General features: G+C 54.1%; 1 protein-coding gene and 1 non-coding gene across 9 annotated transcripts; both read right to left on the minus strand.

The window, feature by feature from the left end:
• Positions 1 to 270: 270 nt before the first annotated feature.
• Positions 271 to 385, minus strand: LOC132002296 (U5 spliceosomal RNA). The gene has a single exon (XR_009399798.1). It is a non-coding gene; the product is annotated as a U5 spliceosomal RNA (small nuclear RNA).
• Positions 386 to 4,221: 3,836 nt separating this feature from the next.
• Positions 4,222 to 20,509, minus strand: PTCH2 (patched 2). Of its 8 annotated transcripts, XM_059374540.1 has the most exons (22): positions 19,847 to 20,491; positions 19,213 to 19,405; positions 13,461 to 13,650; positions 13,286 to 13,355; positions 13,011 to 13,102; positions 12,210 to 12,405; positions 11,298 to 11,419; positions 10,986 to 11,133; positions 10,772 to 10,903; positions 10,525 to 10,680; positions 10,338 to 10,430; positions 9,413 to 9,538; positions 9,201 to 9,319; positions 8,742 to 9,090; positions 8,293 to 8,605; positions 8,061 to 8,203; positions 7,793 to 7,973; positions 7,380 to 7,660; positions 7,132 to 7,269; positions 5,586 to 5,728; positions 5,403 to 5,502; positions 4,222 to 4,992 (listed from the first exon to the last, which is right to left on the minus strand). In XM_059374540.1, exons 1-22 carry the CDS (start codon positions 19,916 to 19,918, stop codon positions 4,726 to 4,728), a joined length of 3,624 nt encoding a protein of 1,207 aa, XP_059230523.1. In that variant the 5' UTR covers positions 19,919 to 20,491; the 3' UTR covers positions 4,222 to 4,725. The 8 variants fall into 8 exon arrangements, 7 of the variants coding, with proteins under 7 accessions (XP_059230523.1, XP_059230524.1, XP_059230525.1 ...); XM_059374541.1 differs by lacking the exon at positions 7,132 to 7,269 and having other exon boundaries at positions 19,847 to 20,492; XM_059374542.1 differs by lacking the exons at positions 4,222 to 4,992; positions 7,132 to 7,269 and having other exon boundaries at positions 5,414 to 5,502; positions 7,380 to 7,487; positions 19,847 to 20,494.
• Positions 20,510 to 22,376: the final 1,867 nt, after the last annotated feature.

Below are 22,376 nucleotides of genomic sequence, written 5' to 3' on the forward strand. Positions count from 1 at the left end.
TTTTACTCTTTTTTGGTCCTAACCCTCCTAAACTCGAGTAATAGCAAATAGAACTGTAAAAAATGGGAATAAACTCGAGTAATAGCAGATAGAACTGTAAAAAAACAAAATAGTAAGAAAACCTACACCAATGGAAAGCAAGACATTAATCAGATGAATAGCAACAAGTAAACACCACAAAAACAACTTGTCTTTTGCGCCAAAAAAAAACTACAACTCAGCCACCGGAAAGCATAGACAAACGTTTCTATTTTTGGACACCGAAAAATAAGCCTCACCAGGTGAGACCTCAAAAAATTGAATAAAAACTCAGAATTGTTTCTCTCCACGGAAATCTTTAGTAAAAGGCGAAAGATTTATGCGATCTGAAGAGAAACCAGAGTATACGTTTAGCTCTCTATTGAAACTCCCTAGAACAAGACAGCTCTTAGCACAGTTATGGTGGTTCAGTGGTTGCACGGTTCGTGCTCCCTGCCTGGAATTTGTACGCATCGTGTATTTCTAACAGGCGGTATGTCCTGAAACGGTGCACAAATCTCCGTGGGGCTGGAACTCAAGCATCGTGGAACTGTCTTTTCGTGGTGCACCATGGGTATGCAAATCAAGGCGGCTCCGGGCTGGTGGGAGACACCAGCTGTCCCGGCGGGGAGGCGCCAGGGGGACCCCCTGGCGGTAGCTCTTCCTCTTTTCTCTGTGGTCTGCAAGGGAACTCGCGCCCCGTTTGCCCAGAGAGATAAGGGTGTTTCCCCCTGGTGCCGGCCGGTGTGGAGCCTTATGCCGAGGCTGGGTCCGTTTGCCCCAATTGTTTAGATGCTTATCATTGCATACCCACAGGGACACCCTACACCTCCCCCCACTCCCGCTCCTCCTGCAACCCGCCCCCCCCCCGCCCCCCGTGATGGGGCAGAACTGGAAACAGTAAAGCAACGACATTCGCACATCACTACCCCTCCTGCAAGAGATGGCATATGGCATCCAATTTATTTATTAAAAGATGGTTCCACCAAGGAGGAAAAGTGTTCTTAGCGGAAGGAACCGCCTATGTGAAATTATAGGAGATGCACACCGAAAGTAATTCAGTGTGTAGTGTGTCTGAATGAGGGTGGGATTCTTTTTTTTTTTTTTTTTTAATTACTATTATTTTTTTTTAAAGATTTTATTTATTTAACAGAGAGAAACCACAAGTAGTCGGAGAGGCAGGCAGAGAGAGAGAGGGAAGCAGGCTCCCTGCTGAGCAGAGAGCCCGATGCGGGACTCGATCCCAGGACCCTGAGATCATGACCCGAGCCGAAGGCAGCGGCCCAACCCACTGAGCCACCCAGGTGCCCGAGGGTGGGATTCTGACTAGGCACTGTCTGGGAGAGAGCTGGAGTGATGGCAGAGCAAGCTGCCCCTGCAAGGGGCTTGGATTTCATCTTGTCTGTGATGGGGAGCCATGGAAGAGTATTGAAGTCAGAGGACTGAGTCCTTGGAGGTGCCACGCGGGTGGGCTGCCCTGAGCATAACTTTCCAGAGCAAAAACTTTCAGCACTGCTAATATCTATACAAACTACAAAACTAGAGAGGACTAATGAGATACCAGGTTATTTCTTACACAAGTGATTTCACTGAAAATCCTGAGGGGGGAGAAATCGCACCCTACAGGATGGGCTCTAATTTCCCATTTCATAGGTGAAGACACAGAAACACAGTGATGGTGTTAGGATCCGTGATCAAAGGAACGAGACTGATACAAAGCGAAGGTCAAACAAAACTTTATTTTGCGCCAAGCATCAAGAATCAAACTGACCGGTCAGGGCTATCTCTTACGAAAAGGCGATGATGATCCCGAGAAGGTCACTCCCAAGAAGGCCGCTCCGGACGAGGCTGCTCTAGATGAGGCTGCTCCGCAGATGAGGCCGCTCCATGATTGGAGCCGCTCCCAAGAAGAGGCCACTCCCAAGATGAGGCCGCTGCTCCATGAGGTTGCTCCCCAGACAGGGCCGCTCCCAAGAAGAGGCCATTCTGGACAAGACCGCTTCCCGGACGAGGCTGCTCCCGACGACAAAGAGGCAACGATGACAGCGACGATGACAAGGAGGACAACCCGGATGACACAGACTCTGCTCCCCACGATGTCACTCTGACAAGGTTGCCACCCAGAGGAAGCCACCACTGCGGACAAGACCGCTCGTGGCTCGGGGTGGCGAGGCATTTTGCGGCGAGGTTGCTGGCGGCTAGGGGCCGTTGGCATCTCAGGGCCAATGGCGTCTTGGGACCGCTGGCATCCAGGGGCTGCAGGTGTCAGGACCGCTGACTGCTGGGCCGCTGGACTGCTGGACCGCTGGTGTCTCAGACACTGCTGATGTCTAGGGGCTGCAGGCGTGGGGACCGCTGACCACTGGACCGCTGGTGTCTCGGGACCGCTGACCACTAATCACGGACCCTAACAATGGTAGCTAGCTTTTCTAGGCCGCTCTGCTTGTAAGTAGCATGGTAGGCTGACATATTTTATATTATTCGAGCTCAGTGAGCTCTCCTGCTCCCCCCAAAGTCCCCTCCATAGTGACCCAAACACGACCAGACTGAAATCCAGCCTCCATCCCTTGCACCACTTTAGGTTCAAAGCCAACTATTCACTCCTTTTAAATCTTTTCTTTTTTTTTTTTTTTACAATTTTTTTTTAAAGATTTTATTTATTTATTTGACAGACAGAGATCACAAGTAGGCAGGGAGACAGGCAGAGAAAGAGGAGGAAGCAGGCTCCCCGCTGAGCAGAGAACCGGAGGTGGGGCTCGATCCGAGAACCCTGGGATCACAACCTGAGCCGAAGGCAGAGGCTTTAACCCACTGAGCCACCCAGGCGCCCCTCCTTTTAGATCTTTTTAGGCATTTTAGTATTTGGGTTTTTTAAAAAAGATTTTATTTATTTGTTTGTCAGAGAGAGAGAAAGAGAGAGCATGGGCAGGCAGAGTGGCAGGCTGAGGCAGAGAGAGAAGCAGGCTCTTCGCTGAGCGGGGAGCCTGATGAGGAACTGGATCCTGGGATCATGACCTGAGTGGAAGGCCGCGGCTCAATGGACTGAACCACCTGTGCTTCCTGCACTTTAGTGTTTTTTTTAAAACCTTTTTTAAAAAGGTTTTATTTGACACAGAGAGAGGGAGAGCACACGCACAAGCAGGGGGAGTGGCAGAAGCATGCTCCCCACTGAGCAGGGAGGCCGATGCAGGAACTAGATCCCAGGACTCAAGGTCTGTGACCTGAGCTGAAGGCAGACGCTTAACCCACTGAGCCACCCAGGCACCCCTGGGCATTTTAGTGTTGATTCAACTGCTGTAATTTTGTTTATGCATTTAACTAATTAATTTTGCATTTAGTTGGAATGTGATTTTCTGGCCTTTAGCCTGGTGGTGGGATATGAGAAGGCAGTGCTCTTAAGGTGGGGTTGTTCCTGGTGAGTGGTTGGCTGGAACCCAGGCTGGATCTTTTGTCTCTGGAGACTGAGTCCTGGAATAGTTGGGGAAGGGCCATAAAAGGCCTCCCCCATCTCCTAAGGTGAGGTCCTCGATTTTAGCCCTGTGGTGTGGCCAGAATCTTCTAGGCCTCTGTATGATGGGGCTATGTGACATCACAGCACCAACAGCTTAAATACAGCACTTCATCGGCGGATAGCAGAATCTGTTTCTGGACAGTTCTTCCACTCTGTCTCCTGGCTGTCTGGCCAGAGATGCCTCTGGGGCACCAGACTGCTGACTTGCAGAGGCCTCTTGCCTTAGGTTTAGGCATAAAACTCCTGAAACTTCTCCCGAGCCCCTGCTGTTCCACCTCTGCATCAGCCGACTCCTCTCCCTATCGGCTTCCTCTTCACCTTCCACCTCCGCCTGCGCCCCGCAGGCTGCTGAACCAGCCGGGTGGGCACTGCGCCGGAGAGGTGTGTGTGGGGCTGGACCCGCCTGGCCTGAAAGCCACACTGCGTAGAATTTGACATCAAAAACCTTTGTATCTTTTCGCACACTGAGCACTTGACTCAGGTCCTGTTGCCGACTATACGACCAGCATACGTTTGCTGATCATCATTACTTGCCAGGTGAATAAATGGACCCAAATTATGTTACAAAAATTTAGCACCTGCGGCCCTTCCCTCCCAGGATTAGAGTAGCCCCAGGAACTCAGACTATGACACCCCTATACTTGCAAACTCCCGTTTGTTCAAAAGAAAAGCGCCGAAGTCGTTTGAGAGGAGTTCATATAGAATATATTTCACTCTTTAAAAATAAAACTTTCAGCGTAGCTAACATCTATACAAACTACAAAAATAAACATCTTCATATAAATAATTTATGTGGTAGGATGTGGGCAGCTGCCAAGCATGGGGGGCCCAGGCTTCGCAAAGGGTGCTAGAGGACCCCTCCGTCTTGGTCTGCTAGGGGCCAGTAGCACAGGGGTGTGGGGGTGGGGAGAGAAGAGGGCCTGGCGGCAGCCTCAATTGCTGGCCTCTCCCCCATCCGGACAGGCGCCCACACACACAGCCTGGTGTCAAGGCTGCTCTGAGCCCAGAGGCTGCTGGTTTCGTAGGACAGCAGGGAGATCCGTGACCACTGGGGCAGGGGAGGGGATGAGAGAGACCGCAGCAGCGGGGTTCTCCAGGCAGCTGTCCTACATTTAGTAACCACCCCCGCACCCCCCGCATTGCTTCCCGGTGACCTCATGTGGCCAAAGCAGGGTCTCCTTGCTTCAGGCACTCTTTCATCCAGTGGCTGGACATGGTCCCCTAGAACTGAGGTTGCTGGAGCCGCTGGCAGCTGGTGTAGCAACAGGGGACCAAGTGGGCTCATCAGAAGCTGGATGGATGTAGGCACCAGGCAGTGGGGGTGGGTGGAGGGCCACTGTCATGGAGGTAGTCACTCTGGCAAAGCTCTGGGGAAGGGTAGGGGACAACCCCCAGCTGAGCCCTCCTTCTCGTGGAGCTGGGGGGCTGAGGACCTCTGGGCTCTCCTTGTACATCTGTACCACCTGGAGGAGACAACGGTCCCAGTGAGCCCAAGGCTCCCAGGATGTCAGTCCCCTACAGCAGCTCCCTGGTGCATCACCAGGATTGTTGGGAAGCTGTGGCCCTTGTTGGCTTCTAGAAGGATAAAAGAGCCGACAAGGGACAGGATGTGAAGGTCTAGGACAAACCCTGCACCTTGCTCTGGACCCTAAACGCTAAGGTGGGTCCCATGAAGAAGCCAGGAAAGCTGAGGGGCAGGGACATGGTGTTTGGGCAAAGGGAGAGGCTGCCAGCCTCAGCTGACCTCATGGGGAGGGTCCCTGGGAATTGAGTCCTGTCTTTGGGCAACTGAGATTTTCTTCCTGGCTCTGACTCTTCCCTTGCTTGTCCCACCCCAAGCCCTGGGCTGGGAGCAGGGGGAGGGTATGGTCACCTCTGGTGGGGGGCCCAGGATGGAGAGCAGCACGGGCAGCAGCACAAGCCCATGGAGGAGGCCCAGGAGTGTGAGCACTGTTAGCACCACGAAAAAGTACCTGCGTGGGGCAGGTGGTCAGCCTGGGTAGCCCCTGTGGCTAACGCAGGCAGGCTGCACCTCCCCGCCCCAGCCCTCCCCTACCTTATGATGAAGTCAAAGTTGGAACCAGCAAGCATGAGCAGACCCAGCAATGTGGAGACAGCCCCATCGGTCACTGGAGCCAAGGTGTGCTCCAGGGCACAGGCAGCCCGCAGGTTCCGGCTCCCCTGGGTGGTCAGGAAGCCCTGTGGGGACAGACAGGCCCTGTAGCTGCTCCTTGTCCAGCCATGCCCCCAACTTCTCATCTGTCCCCAGGGCTCGCAGGTCAGGTAAACTGAGCTTTGAACTGTCCAGGAAGTATGCCTGAGTCTATTTAGGGAACACTATACACGTCGACGGGGAGACACCGCAAGAAGTCTAGAAGAGTTGGCAAACAAAGCCTGTCACCTGTTTTTGTACATAAAGCTTAGCTGAAATGCAGCCACACCCATCCACGTACATATTATGGTCTGTGGCTGCTTCGGGGCTACAGTACAATGGTAGGATCCCAAGGGACACTCTGTGACAGTAAGATATTTACTGTCTGGCTCTTTACACAAAAAGTCTGCTGATGCAGGTCCAGAAGTCCAGCAGGATGGACATCAAAGTGCTCACAGTGACTTGTCGGGATGGGATTTCAGAGGATTTCTAATTCATCCTTTGTACTTCTCTGCACGCTGGCTTTCCCCACCTCCACGGAGTACCTATCGTTCTTGTAAGGAGAAGCACAGGGCTCTTGGAAAAGGAAGGGAGCTGTCTGCGGGGTCCAGCCAGGTCTGTGTCAGTGCTGCCTGTGGGTCTGGGGCCCCCGCCCCCCTCCCACTCCTCCTGAGCCAGAGAACACCAAGCTGTGGGAGGGGCCGAGCCTCTCCGTCTCAGCCTCTGTACCCGTGCTGCCATCCAGCTACCGTCCCATTTCTCTGATCCCTTCACAGTAAAACCATCCCAAAAATTACTGGTTCCCATTTTCTCAACTTCTATTCTGTCCCCATTTTGGTCAAGGCCTTGTCCCCTCCTCTCTGCTGAAATGGCTGCTTATTTATTTGTTCACATGTTTATTGTTCATGTCTACACTAAAGGATATAAGCTCCTTGAAGGCAAACCCTGTCTGTGGGCACCCGGTGGCTCAGTCTGCTGGGCCACTGCCTTCGCTTGGGTCACGATCCCAGGGTCTTGGGATCAAGCCCCATATGGGGCTCCCTGCTCCGTGAGGAGCCTGCTTCTCCCTCTCCCTTTGCCTGCCATTCCCCCTGCTTATGCATTCTCTGTCAAATAAATAAATAAAATCGTAAAAAACAAAACAAAAAAACTCCCCAGCCTGCCTGGATTGTTATTATATCCCCAATTCTTTTTGTTAAGTTTTTTTATTTGTGCAATATCTATACCCAATGTGGGGCTCAAACTCATGTCCCCGAGATCAAGAGTCACATGCTCTACCAACTGAGCCAGCCAGGTGCCCCTATATCCCCAATTCTTTTTTGAGGGGGGGTGCCCAAACAGGAACTTGAAACCAATTCTTAGGTAGTGACTAGCACATTGTGGGAGCTTGATAAATATTTGTTGACCACTGAAGCAGCGGGTCCACCCCTCCCCCAGTGCCTGTGCTCACCAGAGCCACGTGGACCGTGAACTCAACACCAATGCCTACAGAGGCCACAAGGATCACCACGGGGATGGCACTCAGTTTGATGCCCAGGAAACCCATGATGCCAAAGAGCTCCACAGTCATCATCGCCAGGACCAGTACCTGGGGAAGGCAGGGCTCACCCAGGGCTCCGGGGTGAAGGGATGATGGGCAGGGCGGGGCAGGGGTGGGGAGCCAGGGGTGTCTGTGGCCTCAGCCCCACGAGGACTCACTATGAGGCCCGCCGTCCAGGGGTTGAGCAGCAGCAGGGTGCAGACGAGGAAGGTGCATACCAGCAGGATGCAGACAGCCAGCAGGAAGGAGCGCCGCAGGCCCAGATACTGCTCCCAGAAGAGGAAGGGGGAGCCGCTGGGGTAGGCGCGCACCCCGGCCCGGCCTGCCTCGGCGCACGCTGCCCGGGCCCCCTCGATGGCCTCCACGAAGTCCGCGGTCTTCTGGAGGCCACGCAGTAGGAAGGGGAACTGGGCAAATTCCAGGGGCTGGGCTGCCGGGACTGCAGACGGTAGGGGGTGGCAGGGAAGGGGGGTGCTGTGAGCAGGGGGAGCAGTGGGTAGGGCCTGTGTGGACCCAGGCTGAGGCTCCTGCTGGGCTCCCGACCTCCCCCCCCCATATCCCCCGGACTCACTGCGAAGGTTCTCCCCGGTGGTGTCATACTTGTCGTGCAGCCACTCGGGAGGTGGGGGGTAGAAGTTGGCCTGCGAGGCCGCCAGGCCCAGCGGGTCACTGCTTACCCACATGGTCAGCCCCACATAGAAGAGCTCGGGTGGAATCAGCCCGTCCTTATCCACTAGCTTCCTCGTGGTCAGCTGCAGAGGCGGAGAGGGCTGACAGTCTGGGCCCACGAGGCCTAGGGCCCCTCTTTGCGTCCCGACCCTTCCGGCCCCCCTTCCAACCTGGCTGAAATCCAGGGGCTCCCGGGCATCCCCCGTCTGGATGAGCAGCTTGTAGGCCAGCGCTCCATCCTCAGACCCGTTGCGGCACGAGTGGCGGCTAATGCGCCCGGAAGCCCAGTCCTGGTCAAAGGCAGCCTGGATTCCTGGGGGCGGACGAGGGAGGGGCATCAGACTGTGGCCGCAGGGGCTCCAGCCTGCAGCAGCCCTCCCGGCCAGCCGTCTTGCCTCTCACCCTGCAGCCAGTTCCGGTAATAGTGCAGCCAGGTGCGGGGCGCCCGGGCGGCTGGGGGGGGCAGCACAGCCTTGAGAGAGCTGAAGCGCTGGTGCAGATCAAAGAGGGCGCGTTGGGAGTGGGCGTAGTCAAAGCCACCCTGTGTCACGAGGGCCACCTCGTAGAGGGAGAAGTACCTGAGCTGGGCGCTCAGGAAGGCATGCTCCTTGGTGCCTCGAGGCACCACATCCGTCAGGGCCAGCCCGTCCTGCACCAGCGTGGCTCCGTAGAGGCTCAGGCCCAGGAGACCACCAAAGAGTGCCAGCACCATGGCCTGTGGGGAACGGCAGCTAAGCTGGAGGCCCACGGAGGCTCAGGCAGGGGCCTTGGCCCTTGGCCCTTCTTGGGGCTCAGACGCACTGAAGCCCCGGCCCTGGCTCACCCCGCCTTCTCCAGGCCTAGGGTCTCACCTTGCTGTGTGACTGGAGCAGCAAGGGTGCGAACCGATAGCGGGCGAAATGGGCAAGGTTCCAGCGGGCACAGGGCAGGGAGCTGCAGGCTGCCTTTTGCCTGGGCCCCTCCTCTTGGCCTAGGAGGTCCCGCGTGGACCCTCCCGGGCTGAAGAGCTCAGAGCCCAGCGGGTCAGAAGGTGGGGGCACCAAGTGGGCGCGGGGTGGCAGGATGGTGACCACATGCTGGCTGCTGGCTTCACAGTGGGTGAAGGCTTGAACTGTGGCCGTCAGGTGGGCAATGCCCACAGGGACCGTCCTGTCCCCGAGTTCCTGGGGCAGGATCTGGATCACCCGAGCTGAGCAGGGGCTGCAGGAGGCAGAGAATGGGGATGACAGGTCTGTGGGAATGCTGGCGAGACGGGACGGATGGGACCACAGAGGTGAGGGCTGATGGGGCGGGAGACGTGGGGACAGTACCTAGAGAAGCAGCAGAGCACATCAAGGCGCTGGCAGTGGCGCCGGTGCAGGTCCAGGCTGAGGACCGCCGGGAAAACAAGCATCACAGCTGCAAAGTTGCAGCCGACCACTATGGCCGCCTGGGGGACAGACAGGAGGGACACAAAGGCTGGATGAAGCAGGCCCCTGGATTCATGCTCACCTGGAACCTGGGCCCTTTCCTGAGGCCTCACCTGCAAGGAGAAGGCCCGCAGTGCAGGGATGGGAACGAGGGCCGCCATGAAGAAGGCAACCATGTGGCTGATGGATGTGAGCGCGACGCTGGTCCCGGTGCGCTGCAGACACTCGCCTGTGCGCTCCTGCCAGGACAGGGGAGGAGTCATGGGTCCTCCAGGCAGAGCGCAGGGGAGGCTTGGGAGCTTGGGATGGAGGAGGGGGGACCGTAACCACACGGAGCTCACACTTACAGAGCGCCACACACACGTCAAATACCCGCTCATACCACACACGCGTCACACACACTGTTCTAACAATTCAGCCAGAGTTCTCACCAGTCCTCACAACACCCTCACAGCACAAGCACTATTGTCACCCCTGTTTACAGATGTGGAAACTGAGGCACAGACAGGTTGATTACCAGCCTAAGTTTGCCTAAACCAAGAGCCTTTTTTTTTTTTTTTTTTTAAGATTTATTTGAGGGGCACCTGGGTGGATCAGTGGGTTAAGCCTCTGCCTTTGGGTCAGGTCATGATCCCAGGGTCCTGGGATCGAGCCCCACATCAGGCTCTCTGCTCAGTGGGGAGCCTGCCTCTCCCTCTCTCTCTGTGCCTGCCTCTCTGCCTACTTGTGATCTCTCTGTCTCTGTCAAATAAATAAATAAAATCTTTAAAAAAAAAGATTCACTTGAGAGAATGAGAGTATGAACGAACATGAGCAGGGGGAGGGGCAGAGAGAGGGAGAAGGAGAGAGTCTCAAGCAGGGACCCCACAGAGCGCAGAGCCCAATACAGGGCTGCATCCCAGGGCCCTGAGATCATGACCTGAGCCGAAATCGAGTCGGATGCTTAGCCAACTGAGCCACCCAGGCGTCCCAGCCAGGAGGCTCTTACCCTATGCTGAGCTGCTTCAGACCAGCCGGGACTGGTGGATGAGGCCTCACCTGGAGAGGGGTGCCAGGGGGAGCCTCTGTGAAGGCATGTGCCAGCAGGAATATGTCATCCACACCGATGCCCAGCGCCAAGAAGGGCAGTACCTGGAGTGGCACAGGGGTGGGTAGCTGGAGGAACTGAGTAGCCTGGACAGAGACAACCACTGCCCCTGACGCCTGCGTGGGAGTCCTGGTATACCTGGGTAGTGGCAGCATTGAAGGTGATGCCGAGCAGGGCACAGAGCCCAAGGCCCGAGGCCACTGCCAGGGCTACCAGCAGCACCCCTGCAAGGCCCACTGCACCCTGGGACTGGGCACAGTCCCAGCGCAGCATTGTCACACAGGCATAGGCTAGCTGTGGGGAGAAAAGACACAGGCTTGGATGGCAGCTCCCCGGGAGGAGCACCGGGTGGAGGTTGGGGCGAGGAGCCAGGAGCGGGACCCACCATGAGCAGATAGCCTCCCACCACGCGGGCAGCACTGACTTCAGAGAAAGCGTGCAGGATGTCATCCAGGGTGGTGGTGGAGAAGGCGTGGATCTGCTGGGATGAATTCTGAGGCAGGGCCTCCTGAGCCAGCTGGGAGGACAGGGCGGAGGTGAGGGGGAGGGGAGGAGGGCGGAGCCTCAGGGCTCCGCCCCCCGCCCCGCTCCACACGCACCTGCACGAAGCGCCGCTGCCAGGCCTGCAGCACCGTGCCGGCCTGCTCCTCGCTCCAGCCGATGTCGTGCGTCTGGTAGTCGCCTCGGAAGTGCTCGTACAGCTGGCGGGGACTCATGAGCAGGAAGGTGCTCTGCAGGGCCTCTGCCCTGGCGGGGGTGGGGGGGTAGGAGTGGAGGAGAGTCAGGGGTCAGAGTGGGCTGGAGCACCCAGTGGGGGGCTGAATGGGGGCGGGTTTCTGCTGGAGCTGCTGGGAATCAGAGTATGGATTCCCACGCCTGGGATCCCCTTGCCAGCCCCAGGGGGGCCTTACCTCAGCAGCTGTCCTTGGGGGTCTCTGGCGATGCCCCCCAGCAGCAATTCCTCCTGCCAGTGCATGAATTTGTGGGAAAAGCCATGGCAGCCCCCACTCAGCTCCTGAGCCACCTTGGGAGCCTAGAGGGGAACAGGAGAGGCCTTGGTGGCGGGTAACTGAGGGCCCCTGGGCTCATACCTCCAGGAACCATGCCCGCCATGGGGCTCCGTTGCCAGCAGTGGAGACAGCTATTCTCCAGAGCCTCTCGCCCACCCTGAAAGTGAACAGCTATTGTCCTGCAGAGAGGAGCCTACTAGAGGAAGCAGAGGCCTGGAAATAGGCTTCTGGGAAGAGCTGGAGTAACTCTGGTGGGTTTTGGGAAAAGGTTAACATTCACAGGGCTACAGAGACACTCAGGAAACTAGGTATGGCACTTGTGCTTAGCTGGTGTGCCCTCAGTTTCTCTGTACAAGTCTGTTTGGATAAAGTCTGGTGTCTCTGGCCTTAGAAAAGCACAAAGGGGTTCATATATCACCTGAGGGTTCCTTTTTTTAAAATTTAAGATTTTATTTATTTATTTGACAGAGATCACAAGCAGGCAGAGAGGCAGGCAGAGAGAGAGAAGGCAAGCAGGCTCCCTGCTGATACGGGGCTGGATCCCAGGACCCTGAGATGAATGAGCTGAGCTGAAGGCAGAGGCTTAACCCACTGAGCCACCCAGGCGCCCCGCGTGAGGGTTCCTTAGAAGAACTGAATGGGAAAGGGAAAGCCTAGGTATTTGGCGCAGTAGGGGCAGGGTGACAATGTCTAGGGAACGGAAGGCAGAGCACAGAGCACAGTTTGCTCTCTCCCAGAAGAGAGGAACATCTGAGGAGGGGAAAGGGAAGGAAAATAGCCTTTCTCCAGCTGGCAGACCCGGCTGGCACCCACCTGCTTGCTGTGATGGTTAGGGGCACTAGGTGGGCAGTGGAGGTCATCAGGGTGCAGGCAGGGACGCCCCACATAGGCCTGGCCCACCTGTGCCTTGTCTAGCAGCTCCCGGAAGCCCTCGAGGGAGGCAAAGGGGCCCAGTTCCTCCAGCAGCTGCTCTGGGTCTAGGTTGGTCCACTGGATGTCAGGGCGGCCGCTGAGGGGAGAGCCCGTAGTTGGTGAGGGTAAAGAATCAATTCCCACCCTCCAAAAGGCTGCTGGGGACCCCCTGCTGTCTCTCATTCTCCTCCTAGCGGCTCATGCATCTGCCCGACCATAGGAAAGGTCTGCAGTGCTCAGCTTCCCAGAACTCCCAGGCTACACCAGCCCACCAGGTGGCTGCCCTGATATGGACAGGAGGACGGACAGAACTTAATACAAGGAAAAGGCCCAGAAAAGCCCCACAGAGTCCCTTCCCAAGCCGGCTACCTTTGACTCTAACACATTACCGGTGGACACCTGCCTCTAACAGGTTTTCTTTCCGGCCTGCGGCAACAGCTTAGCCCCTACCTAGCTAACTCTCTTGGGCAAGGTCGCTTTCTGGGGATCTTTTTTTCCTCTTTGTTCTGTCTAAATTAGACAGTCTTCCTTTCCTTCAGAGGCCAGGAGATGGGGGATGTGGAGAGACCCATGGGGCAGCCTGTGCTCAGGCCTGAGCCTCACAGGTGCTTTGGGCCCTTGGTACGGTTTCGAGCATCCTCTGTCCTCCCTGCCTCTCTTCTGCAGGGGAAGTCCCCGAGCTCGCTGAAGCAGGGCACTCACGGCAAGTAGGCAGAGCCCCCTTGGAGTTTGGCTCCTTCCCAGAAGCAGTCGAGGGGGGTGAGGATCACGCACGGAAACAGCTTCTCAATCATCTGCCACGGACACCCCAGGCCACATCAGTCCCATCCCTGGGCTCCTTTCTCCACAGTCTCTGCAGGATGCCCTCTGTAACCCCCACCTCCCAACTCTTAACCTCCCCGTCTCTCACAGCCCTCCCCTACTTGCAGAAAAGGTTCCCCCAGACCCAGGCTCAAAGAACAGCTCTAGACACTCACCCGCTCAATCATTCCATTTTCAATTAGGGGAATTCCTGACTTGTAGCAGATTTTGTTCAAGTCCCAGGACCTGAAATGGCCGGGGCACAAGAGATCAGCAGAAGAGGGGAATTCCCACGCCAGCCCGGCCGCACAGGCCTCGCTCCCAGCTGCTCAGGGACTCAGCCAGACTCACTTTCCATAGAGTGATACTTGCACTTTACTGGCGGTGAGGGCTGCCTGGAGGTGGAGGTCCAGAGCCTCAGGTGTGAGGACATTCTCCCCTTCCTGGCGCGGGGTCTGTATCAGCATCTGGGAGGTGTAGGCAGCCTCCTCTCCCAGCTTCTCCTTGGTGTAATGCAACTCTTGGCTCACCCGGCTGCCCACTGCCAGAGCATAGAGAAAAAGTGGAGGGAAGAGAGCCTCGGTGGATCAGAGCTCTGGGGGTGTGGGACCCTAGTCGGCTGAGACTTCCCAGGACAGGGAGGAGGAGTGCTCTGAGAGGAGCCCCTGTTTTTTTCCTCGATGGTCATGCTGACTCCCCAAGCTCCTGGCGCTCTGCTTAAATCTGGAGCTTGGTGTGGAAGTGAGAGACCTCAGCTGGATGGCCTTGTGGAATTCTTGTGTGGTCTAAGATTTCCCCATGAATCAGGATGGCTCAGTGTGGGGCAAACTACTTCAGAATGAGAGGTCAGTATGAGTTGGGGCAGGGCTGGGGTTAGGGAGGTATCCCGGTATGGGAGCCCTCACTTAGCCCTTTTGTGCTCTGGTGAGGAAGACAAGGAGGGACAAAAGGAATCAATAGGGAGACTGCCACCGGGAGGGTCTCTTCGAAGAACAGGCCTAGCGCTGTGGCTGGTTCCCAGGTCAGCTGGTCTCAGGCAGTGCTTTCTAGAAATACGTCTTTTTGCAGATTGTTATGCTAAAGAGGGCAGGGATAGGAGCAGCTGGTCATAATGGGCCTGTGGTGGCACAGATGAGGGGGACGATCAGACTGCCTTCAGTGTGATGGGTGGGGTCAGCACACTGCTTCTCCTCATGTAGGAAGTACCCAGGATCACCTGGCAGAGGTGACATGGGGACCAACATGGGCCAAGGGGAAGAAAAGTTCCAGATCCCAGATCTCACTGTCCAGGCAGCAGGAGGCCCAGAGCCAGGCCTGCCTCAGTCTCCTTGATCTCGGCACCGCTCCAATCCTGCATTGTGCTGACCACAGAGTCACGCTCTGTAACTGGGGCCTGGGGCATGGGTGGGCAGCGGTGCTGCCAGGGGATATGGCCTGACTGGGGTTTGGAGGAGGGCAAGGGCCAAACCACTGCTGAGGCTTTACAGCCTTGGGTGGTCTCAGGCTCAGTTCTGCTGCCACCTGTCCGGGGCCTCTTCCTGTTGGGTCCCTGTCACCTCTGGGGCCCATATGTTCACCTTCTGTGAGACTCCAGCCCCACCTGCGATCGTCGTGCTCCCCAGTCTCTTTTTCAAACCCATATAATCACCTCACTCATGAGAGCCGCACACCCTGCACACAGACTTACCCATATGCTCACACCTCCCCCATTCAAACCACTTTCCTGGCCCTCCCTCACAGACACGGTCTCCCAAAGCCATGCTGGGCACATGCCCCATTTTCTTCCTTCTCTGACTCCCCACTCCTCCCCCAGGCCTGGACTACAGTGTTTATTTCACAAGGCTTAGGCCAGAGCTGCCTCAAGGAGGGACCGGAGGGGACAGAAATAAGCTCCTCATAGTAAATGACCTTGCTGAGGAGAGAGGTGCACAGGAGAAGGAAGGAACCAGAAAGAGCTATCAAGAAAGCAAGAAAGGGGAGCCTGGTTGGCTCAGTTGGTTAAGCGTCTGCTTTCGGCTCAGGTCATGATGCTGGGGTCCTAGGATTGACCTGTGCATTGGGCCCCCTGCTCAGCAGGAAGCCTGCTTCCCCCTCTCTATCTGTCCTCCTGCTTGTGTTCCCTTTCTCGCTGTGTCTCTCTCTGTCAAAAAGTTAAGTAAAATCTTGGGGGCGCCTGGGTGGCTCAGTGGGTTAAGCAGCTGCTTCTGCTCAGGTCATGATCTCAGGGTCCTGGGATGGAGCCCCCGCATCAGGCTTTCTGCTCAGCAGGGAGCCTGCTTCCTCCTCTCTCTCTGCCTACTTGTGATCTCTGTCAAATAAATAAATAAAATCTTTAAAAAAAAATTAAATAAAATCTTTAAAACAAAACAAAACAAAAAAGCAAAAGAAAGGAACACTGAAAATATAAAGTATAATGTCAAAGAAAATAGAGAATACTCAGAAAAAATGAGGCAAAGAAAAAAGTAAACCTTGGCTGACAACAATGATGGTGACAGATGTGAGGACAGATGAACTGGGATGTGCTGTGTGGCCAGGGAGAGACAGTGGGTGTAAGGGAGAGCCTGAAGGCTCTGGACACATCTGGCTTTGAGCCTGGGCTCTAACACTTGGTCTGTGCTTGGGGCAAATGACCCAGTCTCTCTGCCCTCAATTTCCTCATCTGTCAAATGGGGAATGTGCCTATCTTGGCAGAATTAGAATCAATGCAGGCAAAGTACTTAGGAAACTGCCCAACACAAAGTAGGGATAAGGAATTATTATTTAATGGTTGCTGAGAAAGAGACTGTGGGACAGAAAAATGAGAAAGAACTGGAGTTAAAACGATTGAACGGCGCGGGGGAGGAGGAGAACAGGGGAAGGAGACATCAATACCAACAAGTCTGTTAAAAACTTCTGTACCTATACAAAAGGGAGACTCTGAGTTGTTAGCCAGCATGGAAAATGAACCCACCTTATAGATAATCCTACAATGGTAATACATATAATCCTATATTATAGGCAATATGATTTAAAACAGCAATAAATTACCATCTATCAATTTAACAAAAATAAAAATAATGATAGCCCTCACTGCTGGCTTACAGGAGTGCACTCTAACCTACCATCAGAGTATAGGCTGGTATGATATTTGGAGGGAAGCAATATTGGAATATATATCAGACCCTGAGAAATGTCCATAATCTTTGGTCCAGAAATTTCACATATTAGGGCCTGTAAGCTACTGTAGTGATACAGACTTTCTCAGAGTGAATTGGGAGCCATGGTAGGTTTTGAGCAGAGGAATGAGATGACCCGACTTTTTCATCACCTAACAACACATTCTGGAGCTCAGCTGTGAGTGAACAGAGTTTGGCCAAGGGAAGAAGTTGCGAAAAGATGTTCTGGACCAAGTAGGTCTAGGGAACTGCCAAAGGCTCAACATTGTCGAGTGAGGCAGAGACAATTCTGGAGCAGAAATCAAGAGTTAGGTTTCGGAGGGCCTAACATGTGTGCTAAGGAGGCTGAACTTGATTCTGGAGACTCCCCAGAACCTCACAGAAAGTCGTGGAAGGGCTCTAAGCAGGGGACCGACTTGGACAGAACTAGACACACCACAGGAGGGCAGTGTGGAGGCAGATTAGAAGGCAAGTCCTGCAGAAGATTGGTCACTTTTCTAATAGACTTGATTTTGTTGGCCATCCTCTGAAAGGCCCAGTGATTCAGGGAAGCTAGATCCCTCCCCAGCCTCAGGGGTGAGATCTGATTAGTCAATCACAGTAATTCCACTGCCTTTGCCAAGTGAAGGGTTTAGGCATCGGCCGCTCCACAGTTCTTGCCCAAGTGACCAAATGGGAAGTCAGCTGGGGGGAGGGGGGAGGGCTTCTGGTAAATTCTCCCTCATTTCCAAAAAGGGACCATTGCAGTAGCCACTTGGGACAAGGAGGTGATAAGCACAGGACAAAAGCCCAACATGCTGAAGAAGGGTTAGGAGAAAGATAGAAAGAACCTGGGTCTTTGCTGATGTCCTTAGGTGGCTGAATTAACCATCCAGGAACGGCTCTACTGTCTACTACTGGATTTCCTGTTCTTCTTTCTTTCCTTCTGCCCCCTTTCCTTTTTTCTCTTTCATGTGGCCAAAAGCATATTAAATGATACAATCAGTTGAGTACTACCAGAGACTGGAGAAAGGCCTCAACTAGAACAACAGCCACAAGGGTGGAAAGGAGAGGTCTGTTATGAAAGAAGTTAAGAGAGAAGAATTTGCTGGTTTAGTAACCAGTTAGGTAAGCAAGAAGAACTGAGCCTGACTCCCAAGGTTTCAGCCTTGCAGTTTTGCGTGGATAGTGGGTCCACCAACTTGTCCTGCCTTCTAGATACATGTCCCTTGTTTACAGGGACAGCTCCCATTTCAAGCCAACTCTATCACTGTTCCTCTAAGTACCAACTAGGGTCTAATGTTGTATATATTTTATATCTAATGTTATATATATTTTTATTTTAGAGATCAATCTATCTCTGAGCCTTTTAGCTTTAAAATTGATCAGCAAGGGTGAGTCACAGCCTGTCTCTCACCATGGCAAAGCTGGAGGGGACCCTAACTCTGATAGCCAGTGTCCTGCTCCTTTCTTTGCTTTCTATATTCGCAAAACAGGAAAGGAATAGAGAATAACTCTTTGGTCTTCACCTTGATCAGCCCCTCATTGCCTAGGGCACTGCTGGGAGAAGCCTTAGCTACGGATGTACAGAGATGTACAGAGATCAGGTCAGGATCACTTTTATCTCACCCCAGTTCTGGCTGATATGGGACACAGCAGTGTTCTGAAATAAAGGAAGCAGCCCTAGGAATTGGCCACCAGCCTTTTACATCACCCCTCCACAAACAGCAGCAAAGATCTGGTGGGATCTAGCCTGTCCTGTGCTAGGGTGTAGGAGAGAGGATGAGGAACATGGAGGTTCAAGCAGTGTTTAGATGGGAAAGATCTGGGAAATGAAGGAGGAGGAAGGTGGTGGTGGGGAAACAGCTTCTATTGTGGCAGGAAATCCAACAGTCATCTGGGACCACCCAGGCAGCCGTGGTGTGGGTGGGGTATGTGTATGTGCATGTATGCACATGTGTGTCCCGGGGCTGGGAGTAGGCAGCAGGCAGGCACAGAGAAACATCTGCTCTGGACCCCAGGGCTGGCCTAGAGTGCGTACGTATCTGTGAGGCTGCAGAGCACTGGGGCAGGGTGGGGATGGGGTGTGGGAGCCCAACAGGCAGGCGTGCAGGCTCCAAGAAACATCTGCTCTGCATCCTCAGGCTTGCCAGCATTTGAAATAACTCAAGGGTGTGAGACTCTAACCTGGGCCTGCCTTTGGGTGTCGGCCAGGTCTGGGGGAGGTTTGAGGGGGACCCACTAATGCAAATTTCCCAGGAAAGAACAGAGGAGAGTTTGACTCTACTGAAGTCTAGTATAGGAAAGGCCCCAGGAAAGGAGAGTTATGCCAAAATTATTAATAAGAAATCATTTTTAGCTAATGCTTCCACCAGGAAGTGAGGATGTGGTTGTGTCTGACCTCGCTGTTGCCTCAAAGTGTAGACCCTGCGCCACTTTTTTTCTACTGAGTGGTTGCAGGAGGTCTCAGTGCATGGGACTCCAGGGATGGGACCTCTGCGTGGAGGCCTGCTAGATGATTTACTCGGTTTCCCGAGCCCAGGTGTTAATTTTCTTGATTCTCCTGGTCAGGTGTGATCTCTCCCTGCCTTCTCTTATTCCAATCATCATACTATATATTCTATTGTATATTATATCCCAGCATATATTTTATTCTCCTTGCTACTGAAAGATTTTGGTTGCCTTTGCTAACCCTGCCATGCAGTAAAAAATACCCATAAAAAGTAGGTAGTAATTGCTACACACACAGACACACACAAACTCACAGATAACTATTCTGCATACCTATTCACAGGGGCCCATCATCTGCAGATGTCCATTTACTGCTCCTAGCCGCCCAGGCTCTGGCAGGCAGGTACCCTCTCCAGACCCAGGGTGGAACCCATGAGAACTCAGTAGCTAGCTCCTCACCCTGTTCTTATCTTGGGGTCACCATACCCAAGCAGCTCTGACTAGTGTCCACAACTCACCTTCCACCCAGAGCTGTTCCAGGTCTGTCTCAATGATGGCCACACGGAGACCCAGTGCCAGGGCTCCAAAGGCCAGCAGGCCCAGGAAGAGCACCTTGCCACAGTGTCTCTGGATCCCGCAGCCCAGTGAGAAAAGGAGGCCCTGGAAGTAAGCACGAAGCCAGAGTGGAGACTTCAGGCTCCCAGCTAGGATCTGGGATGGAAAAGAGAAGGGTCAGCCAGACATTACTGCAACAGTGCAAGAATTCCTCCCCTTTCCTCCTTATGTGCACCCCCTGCCAAGCCCCAGGTTCTTGGTTTCTGGGATGCAGGACAGGTAGAACCTACACAGACACAAGGCCCAAAGGTGGAAAAGATAGAACTGTTTCTTGTTCCCCCATCTTCCCACCCCAATATATACCCGATTCTTTTCTGAGAGTAGGACATATATGCACACATCTGTTCTCAGGTGGTCAGAGGGGAAAACCAGACACACTCTCACCGGCCAGATGAGAAGATGCAGAAACACACACACACACACACACACACACGCTATAACCCTTCGCTATAGCGACATTACACCTTGCAGAGTGGCAAACCTGGGGAATCTCTAGATCTGCTCCCAATCTTTCTCCCTCCGGCTTCCTCCACTCACCTGGGGTGATGCGGCTCGAGCTGGGGGTGTATAGCCAGGGGGCAGCTCTTGGAGTGGCGGCGGCCGAGCCATGCCGGCGGGGATGGGGGGCGTGGGCGCCCCCAACCCGCGTTATCTGGGATTCTCCATAAGCTGGCCTGGTACCCAGGTACCGCGGAGCCCCGCGTCGGGACTCAGTGGGGCAGCTTAGGCGCGGCGTGCGTGAAGGTGGGGTGCTGGGGTGCCGCGGCGGCTGCGATCGGGGGCGAGCGCAGCGCGGGTGCGGGAGTCGGTCCCGCGTGCAGGCAGAGCGACCCGCCCGCGACGCCCCGCGCGGCTAGAGGTGGAGAGCGCAGTGAGGAGGAGGCGTCCTTAGCTCCAGAAAAAGGGAGCGGGCCGGGACGACGCCCTCCCATTGGCTGAGGGGTCCGCAAATTACCCGGAGCCGCGCAGCCGGATCCGCTGCTAGGCGACGGCGCCGCGGGTGGGGGCGGGGCAGGAGACCACCCAGGCAGGGCCACCCCACGCCTCGCTTCCCCCGCCGCCCGCGGGGCCCTGGGGGAGGAGCAGGGAGGGAGATCCCGGGGAGGCACCGCGCTGGCCAAGCGTAAGCCAGGAGACGCCAATGCTGAGAAAGGGTATCTGCTGGCCGGCCCAGCCACGACCCAAAGACTTCACTCTTTGCTGCCTCCATTCTTGCCCCTTTCAGTCCACTCTCCACCGAGGCCAGAGTCATCTCTCTAAAATGCAAATCTAATGATCGCTCCAAAACACAAAGCCCATCTGGAGCACGGAGCCCTGCACAATCTAACTAAAGCCTTCTCTCCCATAATTCCTTCACATCCACTCAATGTTCCTTCCAGCCCTGGGGAGTTAGATGTAATTTCTTAAAAGCACCATGCTATTCCCGTCGTTTCTGCCTTTGGACGTGTTGTGGCCTTGTTGTCTTAGAAGACAACCCTCAAAACCAACCCGAGCCAATCACACTTCCTTGAAGCCTTCCTTGATTCACACCTCCCTCCTGATAAGCGCTTCCTTCCTTCATTGTGCTCCTTGTAACACACTATTTATGGATTTGAAAGTCTGTCTCTCTCACTGACAGTTAGTTGGTGCTCAGTAATGGTTGAATGAGTCACTGAGAGTTGCAGAAACCAGGGTGGAAAGGACTGGAAACAGGGAATAATTCCTTTATTCAATTTATTAAATTGTTCTGAGTGTTCTTTCTGCCAGGTTTCTGAATGATTAACCCTGAGTGTCAGAGGAGGGTAAAATCAATACTCTAACATATAAGGTTTGGGAAAGAGAAAAAAAATCTCCAATAAATTCATTACTCTAACACAACTACTACTATCTCTGGCCAATTTCTTGGTCAGTTCCTCCAGACTTGTTTACCATTACATCATTAACATTTCATGTTACCACATAGTCTTTGTATCAATTATTTGGAGAATGTCCTTAGGACAGATTCCCAGAAGTGAGGGTGTTGGGTCAAAAAGTATGAACATTTTTATGGCTCTTGCTACACATTCCCGAATTGCTTTTTGAGAACGTGTCAATTAACAGTATTTCCAGAGTCTCCGTCCTGTGGAAAGGGAAACTTTAGGCTGCGGGGTTGAACACCTAACAGGTTTGCCTCATCCCTTGGTCCATTCATACAGCAAAATGTCCATGGAAGAATTAATTCATGCATGATGCTTTTGGCCTAGTAACTACACATTAAAACATTAAAAGTAGCATATGTGCATAGCACTTTCTTCTTCCTTGTTAACCTGTTGTGGATAAAGAAAGTGTACCTCGGCCTCTGAGGAAGATGGAGGAATAGGAGGATTCAAGAAAGTGCACCCTCAGGGGCGCCTGGGTGGCTCAGTTGGTTAAGTGTCTGCCTTTGGCTCAGGCCATGATCCCGGGGTCCTGGGATTGAACGCCGTACCCCACCATGGGGTTCCCTGCTCAGTGGGGAGCCTGCTTCTCCCTCTCCCTCTGCTGCTCCCCTTGCTTATGCTTTCTTTCCCTGTCTCTCCTGCTCTCTATTGAATAAATAAATACAATCTTTAGGGGAAAAAAAAAAGAAAGTGTACCCTCAGCAATTCTCTGGTTATAGAAATTGCCTCTAAACTAGCTGTAAGGGCCCCTGGATTGCTCTTGGGGCCATAGCGGAGTATGGCTGGCTATCCAAGCAGACAGACTTTGCTCTCAGTAGCTCGAGACCTCCTTCCCTCTCACCAGACTCTGCAAGACAAAGTCCATGCAGAAGGATTTCTAATCATCCGGGCCTTGGGACTCTGCTTCTACCACAGGCCCACCATTGCTAATAACTGTGGTCAGGTCCAGCATTTCTGTGGATGCTTCCAGGGTAGGGCTTGCCTGCTGGGAAAATTTCATGCCAAAGTCCAAAGGCCCAGTGTGGGAGAAACTGGTCTGCAGTTCTAACCATTCCAACCCAGGGCCTAGTGCCCTCTGGCTTCTCCAAGCTCCACGATGACCTTTCTTTTCCCCAGCAAAGTGATTTCCTGAGTGTAGCTGAGCTCAGCTAGGGCAAGCTGAAGCCACA

Source organism: Mustela nigripes, chromosome 14 (assembly GCF_022355385.1).
Source record: "Mustela nigripes isolate SB6536 chromosome 14, MUSNIG.SB6536, whole genome shotgun sequence".
In the NCBI taxonomy this organism is placed as follows: domain Eukaryota; kingdom Metazoa; phylum Chordata; class Mammalia; order Carnivora; family Mustelidae; genus Mustela; species Mustela nigripes.